Source organism: Telopea speciosissima, chromosome 8, assembly GCF_018873765.1.
Source record: "Telopea speciosissima isolate NSW1024214 ecotype Mountain lineage chromosome 8, Tspe_v1, whole genome shotgun sequence".
Taxonomy (NCBI): domain Eukaryota; kingdom Viridiplantae; phylum Streptophyta; class Magnoliopsida; order Proteales; family Proteaceae; genus Telopea; species Telopea speciosissima.
Genome location: NC_057923.1, coordinates 35476693 through 35490267, shown reverse-complemented (window position 1 = coordinate 35490267; position 13575 = coordinate 35476693). Strand labels below are relative to the sequence as shown.

The window sequence follows — 13575 nt, the reverse complement described above, 5'->3', positions numbered from 1 at the left end:
ATGGATGAGACTACAATAATGAAGATTCCTGGGAATGAGATTAGCAAACTAGACAAGTTTGAAGGATCATTATTCAAGCGTTGGAAAGGGAAGATGTTTTTCTTCCTTACTGATTTGAAGATTGTTCATGTTCTGAATGAAGAGAAGCCAAAAGCACTTGCAAAACACCACTGGAGAACCTCAAGTGGAGAAACACCGATACAAATCCAGCAGTGCCAGAAGTGGGAACAAGATGACTTCATGTGCAAAGGTTACATTCTCAATGGGTTATCAAACACACTTTATGATGTGTATGAGCTCAAATTTGTAGACAGCACGTTGGGAGAACTATGGGAGGATCTCGATAAAAAGTACAAAATTGAAGATGCTGGCAACGAGAAGTTTCTTGTGAGTAAGTTATTAGATTACAGAATGGTAGGTGATAAATCTATTATTTCACAAACTTATGAGTTGCAAGATCTCATGAATCAAATAATCTCTGAGGGCCATACCCTTGACGAATCTTTTCAAGTATCTACAATTATATCTGAATTACCTCTTATTTGCAAAGATTGTCGGAAAGATTTGAAACAAAAGAAAGATGCAATGACTATGTAAGAGTTAATCAAGTATATCCAAGTTGAAGATAATTCTCGCAAATTGGACAAACTTGAGTTGGAGGAAAAATCTCCAAAGACTCATATTATAGAAAATGCATCTTCTAAGGGTAAAAAGAGAAAGTATGATGGGAAAGGAACTATTTTAGATAAGAAGAAGGGCCATTTTACTAAACCTAAAGCAGCATTCTGGAAATACGAAAAAGTCGATCATCTCAAGAAACAGTGTAGAGTTTATCTCAAGGAGAAGCAAAAAAGACCTAGCCAACATAGTTGACAATGATGATTGGGCTACTATGATATCTGAAGTATATACAGTTGGTGATGATGAGGAATGGTGGATCGATTTCGGTGCAACCAAACACATAACCAAGAACAAAAACTTATTCATGGTCTATGAACCAAAACTTATTCATGGTCTATGAACCTATCACAAATAGACAAGATCTCTTTATGGAAAATTCTTCAACTGCTAAGGTCATAGGAAAAGGCACAGTGGTACTGAATCTCACATCCGGAAAGAATCTTATTTTGAATGATGTACATCATGTTCTTGACATTAGGAAGAATTTGATCTCTATAAGCTTGCTTGACAAACATGGATTTAAAATCCTGTTTGAGTCAGGTCACATGATAGTGTCCACATAGGAATTTATGTTGGGAATGGTTATGCATCAAACGACATGTATAAGTTTAATGTGAGTTAGAAGATATTTTAACTAGAGGTGGTAAAAGGTATTTCTTCACTTTTATAGATGATTGTTCAAAATATACATATGTATACTTGTTAAGGACTAAAGATGAGGCTTTGGAGAAATTCTAAATTTACAAAGTCGAAGTGAAAAATCAATTAGATCGTAAGATTAAAATCTTATGAACTGATAGAGGAAGGGAATACTTCTCTACTGATGATTTTTGTGAAGTTTATGAAATTATCCATCAAACAATGACACCTTATAGTCCTCAACAAAATAGAGTAACAGAAAGGAAAAATAGGACTCTAACGGAAATGGTGAATATCCTTTTACTTACTTCTGACTTACCTAAGAATATATGGGGAGAAGCATTAATGACTGTTTATCATATACTTAATTGTACAATAACAACAACAACAACCATAGCCTTATCCCAACTAAATGGGGTTGGCTACATGGATCCAACAGATGCTAAGCCAATAAAGGATGCAAGAGAGATAAAAAGAAAAAAAAGGAAAATAAGTAAAGGTAGGAGTCGAAGCAATAGTCAAAGCAGCATCCTAAGAACATCCCCCTACAAAGGGTCGGCTATATGGATCCTTGTCCTCCAAACAACTCTATCCGCAGTCATACTAGGGTCGATCCCTACCACATGCATATTCTTTTTTATCACTTCACCGATAGTCATCTTAGGCCTGCCCCTACCCCTTTTAGCTTCATTAAGCTGAATCTGGTCACTTTTCCTTATTGGTGCATCTATGGGTCTCCGTTGGACATGACCATACCACCGCAGGCGGCTCTCTCAGAGCTTGTCTTGGATTGGTGCAACTCCCAAACCAGTTCTAATACAATCGTTCCTTACTCTATCTCTCCTGGTCTTGTCGTACATCCACCTCAACATCCTCATCTTGGCTACACTCATCTTATTTATATTATTCTTCTTAATTTCCCAACATTTCGCCCCCTAAGTCATAGCTGGTCTTATAACTGTCTTGTAGAATTTTCCTTTAAGTTTAACAGGTATGCGTTTGTCACATAACACTCCCGATGCGCCTCTCCACTTCATCCATCCTACTTTAATTCTGTGGGAAACATCATCCTCTATATCACCCTCTTTGTTAATGATTGACCCCAGGTATCGAAAGTATTCACTTTGTGGTAGCTCTTGCTCCTCAAGTTTCACCACTTCATCCCCCCTCCTGGTCTGACTGAAGTTACACATCATATATTCTATCTTTGTTCTGCTTAACTTAAACCCTCTTGATTCCAAGCTTGATCTCCATAATTCTAATTTTGCATTAATCCCTTCCACTGTCTCGTCTATCAAAACAATAGCATCAACGAAAAGCATACACCAAGGAACCTCATCTTGAATGTGTTAGGTTAAGTCATCCATGATGAGTGCAAACAGATAAGGGCTTAGAGCTGATCCTTGGTGTAGCCCAATTGTAATTGGGAATTCACTACTTTGGCCCTCTGTAGTTCTGACACTCGTCATCACGCCCTCATACATGTCCTTAATTAAACTTACATAGTTACTTAAGCTCATTCTCTTATGTAGGACATGTCAAATAAGCTCTCTAAGAACTCTGTCATAGGCCTTTTCTAGGTCTATAAAGATCATATGGAGGTTCCTTTTATTGGCTCTAAAAATTTCCATAAGCCTCCTTAACAAGTAAATAGCTTCTATCGTGGATCTCCCTGGCATAAAATCAAATTGATTTTCTGAAATGTCAGTCTCTCTTCTTATCATATACTTAATTGTATACCCCATAAGAAGACTAATGTCACACCCTATGAATATTGGATGAAGAGAAAACATTCTCTTGGATATTTCAAAATATGGGGATGTAGAGCCTTAGTAAGATTAATTGATCCTGAAAGACCTAAATTAGGTGAAAAGACAATTGAATGTATTTTCATTGGCTATACCCAACATAGTAAGGCCTATAGATTTTTAATGATGGAATCTACAGAGATCGTTAGCTAAAATACAAATTTAGAATCTAGAGATGCTGAGTTCTTTGAGGATTCATTCTCTAGGAAATAGAAGAATGAAGAAACAAACAAAGAGGATCAAGATACTGTTCAGTCAAACTATGAAATTAATGAGAGTGTTGAACTAAGAAGAAGTAAAAGAGTTAGAGTAGAAAATCCCTTTGGTCCAGATTTCTATCAATTTTTGGCAGAAGGAAATAGAAATGAGGTTACAAATCTTGCGTATATAATGATGAACATGATCCATTGACTTTTTGAGAAGCCATGAATTCTCAAGATTCTATTTTTTGACAAGAAGTTATAAATGATGAGATGAATTCACTCATAGAAAATAAAACATGAATTTTAATAGATTTATCTCCCGGGTTTAAACCTATTGGTTGTAAGTGGATCTTTAAGTGAACGCTTAAAGCTGATGAAACTATTGATAAGTTTAAAGCTAGGTGTATAGTCAAGGGTTTTAAACAAAAGGAAGGTATTGATTATTTCGATACATAGGCTCCAGTTGCTAGAATTAGTACAATTAGATTATTAATTGCTTTAGCATCAATTAATAAACTTGTCATACACTAAATGGATATTAAAACTGCTTTTCTAAATGGAGATTTAGAAGAGGAAGTTTACATGCAACAACTTGAAGGGTTTGTTTTGAAAGGCCATGAAAATAAAGTTTGTAAACTAGTCAAATCTTATATGATCTAAAACAAGCTTCTAAACAACGACATGATAAATTTGATCAAAAGGTTGTAGCAAATGGATTTAGAATAAATGAATCTGATAAATGTGTTTATTCTAAATTCAAGAATGGACATGGTGTAATAATATGTTTATATGTTGATGATATGTTAATCTTTGGTACTAATTCAAGCATTGTATTAAAGACAAATGCTTTTTTATCTTTATGTTTTGATATGAAAGATATGGGTGAAGCAAATGTAATTTTGGGAATCAAAATTGTCAGATCCTCTGATTCTATCTCTTTAACACAGTCTCATATATAAAGAAAATATTAAAGAAATTCAATCATGAGAATTGTAAACCAATTGCTAATCCATATAATCATTCTGTCAAGTTAACTTCTAATGAAGGGAAGTGTGTATCGCATTAAAATACTCTAGTATCATTGGCAGCTTAATGTATGACATGCAGTGCACTCATCCTGATATAGCTTTTGCAGTTGGTGTATTGAGTAGGTTTACTCATAACCCTGGACAAGTTCATTGTTATGCAGCTTCTAGAGTACTTAACTACTTGAAGAGCACAATGAATTATGCATTAAGTTATAAGAATTTTCCCACAGTACTAGAAGGATACACAGATGCAAATTAGATTACTGGATCTGATGAATCAAAGTCCACAAGTAGTAGGATATTTACCTTGGGTGTAGGATCAATATCTTGGGGATCCAAGGACAGACAGTGATTTCACACTCTACTATGGAGTCTAAATTTATCGCTTTAGTAATGGCAGTAAAAGAAACAGAATGGCTTAGGGACCTATTAACAGAGATTCCTCTATAGCCTAAGCCAATGTCTGCTATTTTAATACTTGTGATAATGAAGCAACATTATCTCGAGCTTATAATAAAATTTACAATGGAAAGTCAAGGCATATTAGTTTAAGATATAGTTATGTAAGAGAACAACTTATCAAAGGAGTTGTGACTATTAGTTATATAAAGTCAAAGGAAAATTTGGTTGATCCTTTTACAAAAGGCCTAGGCAGGGATGTGGTATGGAAGACTTCCAAGAAAATGGATTTAAAGCTTTTAAATGAAAAGTAACTAGCAAGTGAAAACCAACTAGACACTAGACCAACATCTAGTCAACTAGTTCAATGGAAAAACATTTGTAGTCATAACGGTTGTGCACTTAACTAGTAGAGATAGTATCTCTTGTCATCTCAAGGTAGTGCATATCTGTATGGAGAATCTAACAGAGGGTAGGATCAATCTTTTAATGAATCAATATCCTATAGAAAATGCAAGACATACATTTGCATTTCATTAGATTCACCTATATAAGTGTAGGAAGTGGGACCACTTCTGCGAGATTCAAAGCTTGTCTCTAAGGCGCTTATAAAAACCTAAGATGAAAGCACAAGGATATAAAATATGCAGGTATTATTGAAACTATGTTCAAGTAAATCTATGTCTAGTACATTAGATTTGTCGCTATAAAATTCTAAGTTCAAGGCTACAACTACTTTAATTTTGACAAGTACTAATGTATTTTGACAACATTGAGGTTCAAGTTGAAAGACACCTTTATATAAGTATGATTTAAAAGTACAGAGAGGTTATTTACTGAGACTCAATTATTTTAAAAATTAGGAAAAATTATTAGAATTTTTCTAAATATTGGTGTGGGACTTTAATCCCACATCGGTTGTGAAAAAGAAAATCCTTTGGCTTATATATGTTTGTGATGTATTATCACATGTTATGTTTAGAAAGGATTGTACGGTGTACTTGCGAGTGAGGATGGTGATCGTTTGAGCGCGTATACATATGCGTGCGCGTGCATGAGGTGCAATGTGGAGGTTTGATGGTGCACTTTGTACTATGCATCGTGCGCATCGTCGTAATTAGGCGCCTTAATCTTTTTAGAATCAACGGCCTGTGATGCAGTGTAGTGGTTCGGATCCGACCATTGGGTCGGTGTCTGGTCAAAGGGGTGCAAACCCTTGGCACAAACATTAAGCCCACTAGCTGTAGCCCATCTGTATAGCCATGAGAGCCCAATGGTCATGACCCATCAGAACAACCATATGAGCCCAATGGATGTGACCCATCACAGACTTTGTTATCCTATAAATGGCCCATGAAATCTATCAGTCAGAGATCAATTCTCTGATAGATTCAAGTGATTACTGTCTCTGCAATCAGTAATCAGTCTAGCCTGATTTATCTTGGGAGACAGGTTTGTTGTAACCCATTTGTAGTAATAGGGTGCAAATAGTGTCTTAAGGACAGAACGACCTCGTTCGCCTCAGGCTTTCTCTCTATCCTCTTCCTTTGATATCAGATTTTTAACATGAATCAATATAATACTTTGATATTTGTTTGAATAATATTTCCTCCCTTTCTCTCTGTCCTCTTCCTTTGATATCAGATTTTTAACATGAATCAATATAATACTTTGATATTTGTTTGAATAATATTTCCTCTCTAAAAAAAATATGTTTTGAAAAACACAAATTTTTTATTTAAGAATTGTGGCTGTAGGGAGGAGTGCTAGCTGTAATTAGATTGTAATAGATAGTAAATCTAATTAGAGCATCTGTAGCAATATATTTGATTCCCTTGTATACTTATTTTCTTTTGTGACCTTACCTTGTATCTTGAGTTTGAAAAAGGGGGAGGGGGGGAGGCCTGTTAGTTGTAATTAGATTGTTAATCTAATTAGAGTACCTGTAGTAATATATTTGCTTCTCTTGTATAGTTCTTTCTTTTGTGACCTTACCTTATATAGGTCCTTTATGTTGTATTTATTCTCTTTTTGTGCCTCATACAATATAAGGTCTCTTACTAATTATCACAGGAAGAAGAAGTAGAGGTGGCGATGAGTGCCCATTTATCAGGTTTTCCAACTTATCTACGACTAGTTTGGAGGGTAAGGTAAAGATTTCCTATATTCCATAGTAGTGATTAAGTAGTTTACTAGTACATATTACATGGGGAAGGTTCTCTGAGCTGCTCGGTTAGGGTACATCGACACCCTCTATGCCTATCTATCTCTTGTTTACAATAGATGATCTTGCAGTCCTCCTATTGTTAAACTTGCCCCAGACTGACTGGAATTTTTTCCTGAAGGACAGGAGCCTGTGACCAATCACCCAGACACACTTTGGAGTATCACCCCTATGGTTAAATTCAGTGGAGAACCTCCAAGGATGTCATCCAGTATACCTGAGAGAAGATGGATTGCAGACCCATGCAACTGCTCAGTCCATAGCCTGATGTATAGCTCCAACTCCAGGTAATCTCTCTCCCACCCATATACATGAGGGCCATACCTATTCAGACGTGTATTTGGTCTTGGATGGGGTATTGGTGGAATGCCCAAGTGTTAGGCTTAACCCCTATGCAAGCCCAAGGCAAATACAGTAGAGATTCATTCTCTGGGTGATGCACTGGGCAATTGACCCAAACTCCCAGTGAAACGCCCAGAGTATCTGAAATTGGTATTTTGGACTCCAGACACCTAGGAACCATGCATACAGCCTGTGAACACCCCTTAGAGGTAGATGGGAATTTTTGAAACCATTACCCACCTCTGAAACCATGTGGACCCCACTAGTACAGCTGGAATGGCCCAGAATGCATTCAAAAATGCATTCTTGGGCGGAGGGACCCATGGCCAAATAGACCTTAAGTGGTTCAAAACTATAAATAGGAGGGGCCAGCCCTCCCATTTCGTTTTGTGCCTCTACTAAAATAGAAAGAAAGAAAGAGAAGAAGAAGGAAGAAGAAGAGAAAGAAAGAGAAGGAGTAGGAAGGAAGAAGGGATCAAGAGTTGGATTTGGACTTGGTGTGATCGTCCTTACAAGTTCAGAGGTATGACTATAGTCCCTAAACACTGCTATCCATTCATGTTAGTTTCCAGTTCTTATGCCAGACTGGTGTGTCTCCGACTAGTAATGCTTAGAGCACCACCTGAATGCCTTGGGAAGCTCTAGATCTTGCATGCAAGATCTAACCATCTAATGAGTTGATCTGATGCTGCTACTGCAGTAGAGATCGAAGTCAGTCTTTGAGTTGAGCTGCACTGCAGACTTGCACCCAGATCATGCTGTATGGACATGGATCTCTGCATATAAAGGGATTTCTTCATGTCTTAGCATAAGACCAGACTTGTTTTGAGTAAATACATGTAATTCATGTCTTGTATATAGCCAAAGCTGGAGTCAAAGCCTGAGCTCAGCCATGACAGCCATTCTCTGTGCTGTCAGAGCTCACCCCAGCTACCAAATGGGTAACCTGACCTTGAATCCATTAGGACCAATCCATTTAGCTCTATTTTAGGTCCATGAACATTCTATTATCTTCCTTGATCAAAATCATGGCCAGGCTTGCAGTAAAATCCAAAAAACTGAGCTTAATCTCGTGTTAAACAGGCTCTGGGCGATGCACTGGGCGATTAACCCAAACGCCTAATGAAACGCCCAGAGTTGCTGTTTGGGCTCAGATGTAAATTCTTCTCTTTGGACCTTCACCAATGAGTCTAGAACAGCATGGAGAGGATGAAAATGACTGAAATACCCTTCTCCATTGGTCCTTGCTGTCATCCATACCTTGGGTGCTCAAGTGGGCCCCACAGAGCTAGGAAACCATACACAGACCTAGTCTCATTCGGGCTGTGAACCCTTGCACTAGTTTATGAGGTTGGTAGGGCCATGCATAGGCAGACCATGCCGTGAAAACACTAGGATGGATGAATCCTGCATCTCTGGATGAGGCACCGGGAGATGGACCCAAAAGCCTAGTGCAAGACCCAGAGAATTCTAAATAATACCTATATATGCAGAGTCTAGTCTAATTAAACCTAGACCAACTCTAGGACACTAGTATAATCTTGAACTTTGTTTGACACACTTTAATGATCCAATTAACTAGGTTTTGACCCCAAGCTCGAGGTACAGTGTCAGACACCGGTCGGGATCGAGCTGACTACTGAGCAAGTGGGACTAGAACAAGGTGAGTGAAATTACACCGTGTGTGTAAATGTAACATGACTAACGAGTCATGACAAATACAATAATGCTATTTACTCTGTTCATTTATTTCCATTGCTTTATATTATGTTACATAGTGAATACTTGACTGATGGATAATGAGAATGAATAATGATGCTTGTATGTGAACTACTGGATTAGATGCCGTAGTCAGCTTGGAAATGAGGCCTGTGGTAGCCCGTAGAATGGGATGCAGTTGACACCACCCGACTCATACTATGCCATATAGAATGCATTGGGCTAGAGTGTCATCACCAGTGCTGCACACCCTTGCCAATAGGGGTTAAGGTGTTGGATGTCTGTGAGAGTACCCATATGAAAGAGAAAAAAAAAAGGAAAGAAAGAGAAAAGAAAAAGAGAAAAAGGAATAGAAATATTTTACACCGAAAAGGTGATTATGCGGCTGAATGCCAGAAAAAGAAATATGTTATATTGAAATGATGATGGGTGCCTCACAGATTAATCCCAGAGGGCTGGTTGGGCTGACCTTGGTGACTAATGCAGGAGCTGATTGGTCCTCTCCGACAACTCAGTGGGTGTGTCGTGGGAAGGGGTTAAAAGCCCACACCAGGAATACATGTATTGGGGATTGTAGTAGCACTTTTACCTGCCTTAGTTGTGATGTTAGGTGGCTAATAAATAAAATGAACTGCATTTTCATGTAGGACTTATTTGGTTATGCTTGCATGTCACACCCCAAACCACCCCCTGGGAGGATTAGGTAGGTGATCCGAATTGCATAACGGCAATCCGCCAAACCCCACGGATCTAGAAACAGTTAATACATTCACGGTCCCACATTCATCACATTACCACAAGTAAGATCAGAGTGTTGTAGATAAAATACAATTATAATAACAAAAGAGGAAGCGTAGCGATACAGGAATGATGGTGATATATATATATACATAAGTTCTGAAACATTCCCTAGTATAACCCACAACTAAAAGTAAGACTAGCATTTACATAAGTAAAAGAAAAATACATATATATACAGGGTGAGATAACTCAACCCCAAAAAGAAAGAAAAAGACTACACCAGAAACAGAAATGGGGATAAACTCCTATCAAAAGCAAAAAGGAGTCCCCAAGACAAAAAGCATCAGAAACGCCCCTTACTGGTCTTCATCAATAACCAATGAGAATGCTCGCATCATCGGTATGACCTCCGTCGGGTTCCACACCAATATCATCATAATAACTAGGGATCTCCTCCTCGTAATGAGCCGCCATGCCACAGCGGCATCCACCTGCAGAATCATCTAGAAGAAAAACATATATAACAGAGTGTGAGCCCCATCGAACTCGTGAGAAAAACATATCATTATGCATGCACATGCAACCACATTCCACATGATCCTACATGATATGCAAGTCCAGATTATTTATTAGCCACCTAACAATACAACTAAGTCTGGTTAGTGCTACTACAATCCCCAATACATATATCCCTAGTGTGGGCTTGGTTACCCTTTCCCGCGATACACCCATTGAGTTGTCGGAGAGAACCAGTTGGCTCCAACATCTCCCTACCTAGGTTAGCCCGATCGACCCTTTAGATTGAACTTGTGAGGTAACCGACTCAATATCATTTCACCTTACCAGTGCATAAACTTTATTTGGCATATAGCCATAATTCACCTTTCGGTGCTTCCCAAGCTTGTAGCCTGAGGCTTCCCGGCATATTTGCCTTGGGGAATCCCAACTGTGCTGAGGCTTCCCGACGTAAACGCCCGAGGTTTTATAGTAGTCCTCACAGTTATCCAACACCTTAACCCCTGTTGGAAAGGGTGCGTAGCACGGGTGATGAAACTCTAGCCCCATGTCTATATGGCATCGTAGGAGTCGGGTGGTGTCAACCGTATCCCATACTACGAGCTACCACCGGCCTCATTTCCAAGCCGACTACCGCATCTAGTCTAACAATCACATTCATCATGATATATTCAAGTTGTGTTGATCAACAGTCACACGATGTGTAATAATTGAGAAATTTTAAGTGAATAAGTAACACAACATCATAATTAAAGAATTTAAATTACCGGCATAATTAATATTGTTACACATACATACACGATAACATTCACTCACCTGGGTTTGGTTCTAGAAATTCAGTTGTAGTTTCAGTTCTGACTGCAGTCTGGCTATAGGCCTCGAGCGCAAGATCAAACCCTAGATATAAATCAGAAAAGTGTCATTTAATATTTCAAACTATTTTTGGATGTCCTAGGGTTGATCTAAGCTCATTGGGTTGACTCAGTGTACAGTTGGTCATCACTTGGAATTCTCTGGGCCTTGCACTGGGCCTTAGGCCTATGTCCCGGTGCATCATCCAGAGTTGTGGTCTAGGAGCAGAATGGTCATTTTTCACATTGGTACATGTCCCTAGGTCATATTGGTCACACAGTACAGTCCCCAACTTGATAGTGCTGCAGGACCACCACAGACAGGGTTTCCAAGTCCTGTAGGGCCCACTTGGGTTCCTAAGGTGTTCATTTATGTGGATAAATGTGGGGAGGGGCTTTTTGGTCATTTTCCACCTCCCTACATAGTACCATGGCCTATGGGTGAAGATCCCTAGGTCAGATCAGCTTCACAATGAAATTTCATTCACTGGGCGATGTCTTTGGGTGATGTCTGCATCGCCCAGTGCATCACCCAGGGATTGCAAAACTGGAATCAGGCTGAGATTCCAAGGTTTTGAGCTTTGGGCAGTGCATGGATCCTCTCCCCATGCATGTTAGGTCTGTAGGTCCAGGGATCAAATCATGGCTCCCTAGGGAAACCAATTAACTGAAAATTAGGGTTTTGCACCCCCCTGGGTTACCCCATGGTGTCCCACGGGTGCCCCATTTAATTTGTAGGGTTTCCCATGGTCGCCCATGGGAACCTTGGTGCATCCCATTAGGGTTTCTCCTTCCCTATTGCTTTCCATAAAATTAATTATCACAATAGGGATGGAGAAATTCATCTCTAGTCCATCACATGGCAAGAGGGATCCATCCCATACTCGAATGCGCAGCGAAAATTAATTGATTCGAGTTTCTTTCGCATCCCATAAATATTAATAATCAATAAACTGAAGGAATTAATAAAGAACTGCTAACCTGGTGAGCCTTAAGTGTTGCTCCTCCAATAGACAGTGGTTCTTCCTCCAGTGAGCGCTCCAAGCAAATAGATCTAAACCTCCAATGGTGCTACCAAGTTTCTTCAAGCCAATCCTAGATGCTCTCAAATTCTCCAGCACAGATCTAGGGTTTCTCAAACCCTAACTCTCAAACACAAGTGAGAGAAAATAGAAGAAGAAAGAGAGAGATCACAAGAGGGAGAGAGAGTGACCAAAACACAGGAGAGAGGGGGCCAAGCAAAAACGTGGAGCACTGCCCCCCCCTCCTACGTTTTCTGATCCTTTTATAGATCTAGGGTTTTAATTAAACCCTGGATGGATTACTTTAATCACAGTGAGAGTCTGTCTCTCTCTCTCTCAGTTTGGTAGTTCTGTTTAAACTCTAAGTGCTACTAAAAGGGGAAGAAGCAGAATCTAATAGGGAAAGTATTAATTAGCTACTTTATTTAATTATTAATGGATAATTACAATTAGCACCAATTCCATTAATTAAATAAAGAGCCAATTAATTTAGTAAATTCTAAATAACTCCCTATATGATAACCATTATCATATACAACCGCCCCACTAATCAACACCATCATTATGGAATCTAGGGCACGTACACATGTACTGCTAAACCCCAATCCATAGTACAAGTCCATATACGAGCGTCTGTTCATCTGATCGGGTCCCACAAAACTCGATAAAATACTTTGTTCAAATAATTATAAATAATGTATCATTTTATGTAAAATAGATTTTTGCAAAATCATTTCCAAAATGGCACTAGATCCAGATTCTGATCCAACCATGCACAGACAGTCTCTATCTTGGTGTTCCCCAATCGAGCAGTGGTGATTGTGTTGGATAACTCCTTCACTCACAAAGTGTTCACGCATTCCCAAAACACCAAATTTGACTCACTTGAGTCTCAGTCATTGATGAACCAAAGAATGCGATCACACTTTGCAGTGACAGGGTTCCCTCAGGTACAGGGTGTCGGTGACACATGTCTATCCCTTCCTACATCTGGCAGTAATACATGAGGGAATCGACAAAGTAGATTCTTCACCAATGCACACATCAAACATGTGAGCACTCGCATTCGTACCCTGAAATCACATGTCTAGGCATACCCAATGTGACGACCATATGATAAGGGTGCCCAGCCCAAACCCTAGTCGCGACTACCATTTTAAGTATAACTTACGGACACATAATGGTCAAAAAGTTTATATCGCATGTGACAATATTAAACTAAAATGTATAAATGTTCAATACAAAGGTGAACCGGGTTTAACCGGACCAAACCGGGTTTGATGGACACACTTGTCCAACAAGGTCATCTTGGACCCCCAGGGGCATACTTTGCACTGGTCCATGTGGATTTTCACTTGGGTCCACCACTTGGCTGTCAGGAGCTGCCCAGACAGCCTAGTGA

The 13575-nt window shown here is 39.0% G+C and overlaps 1 protein-coding gene across 1 annotated transcript; it reads left to right on the top strand.

The window, feature by feature from the left end:
* On the top strand, positions 1 to 597 carry LOC122672259. The gene has a single exon (XM_043869761.1). It carries the CDS (start codon positions 1 to 3, stop codon positions 595 to 597), a length of 597 nt encoding a protein of 198 aa, XP_043725696.1.
* Positions 598 to 13575: the final 12978 nt, after the last annotated feature.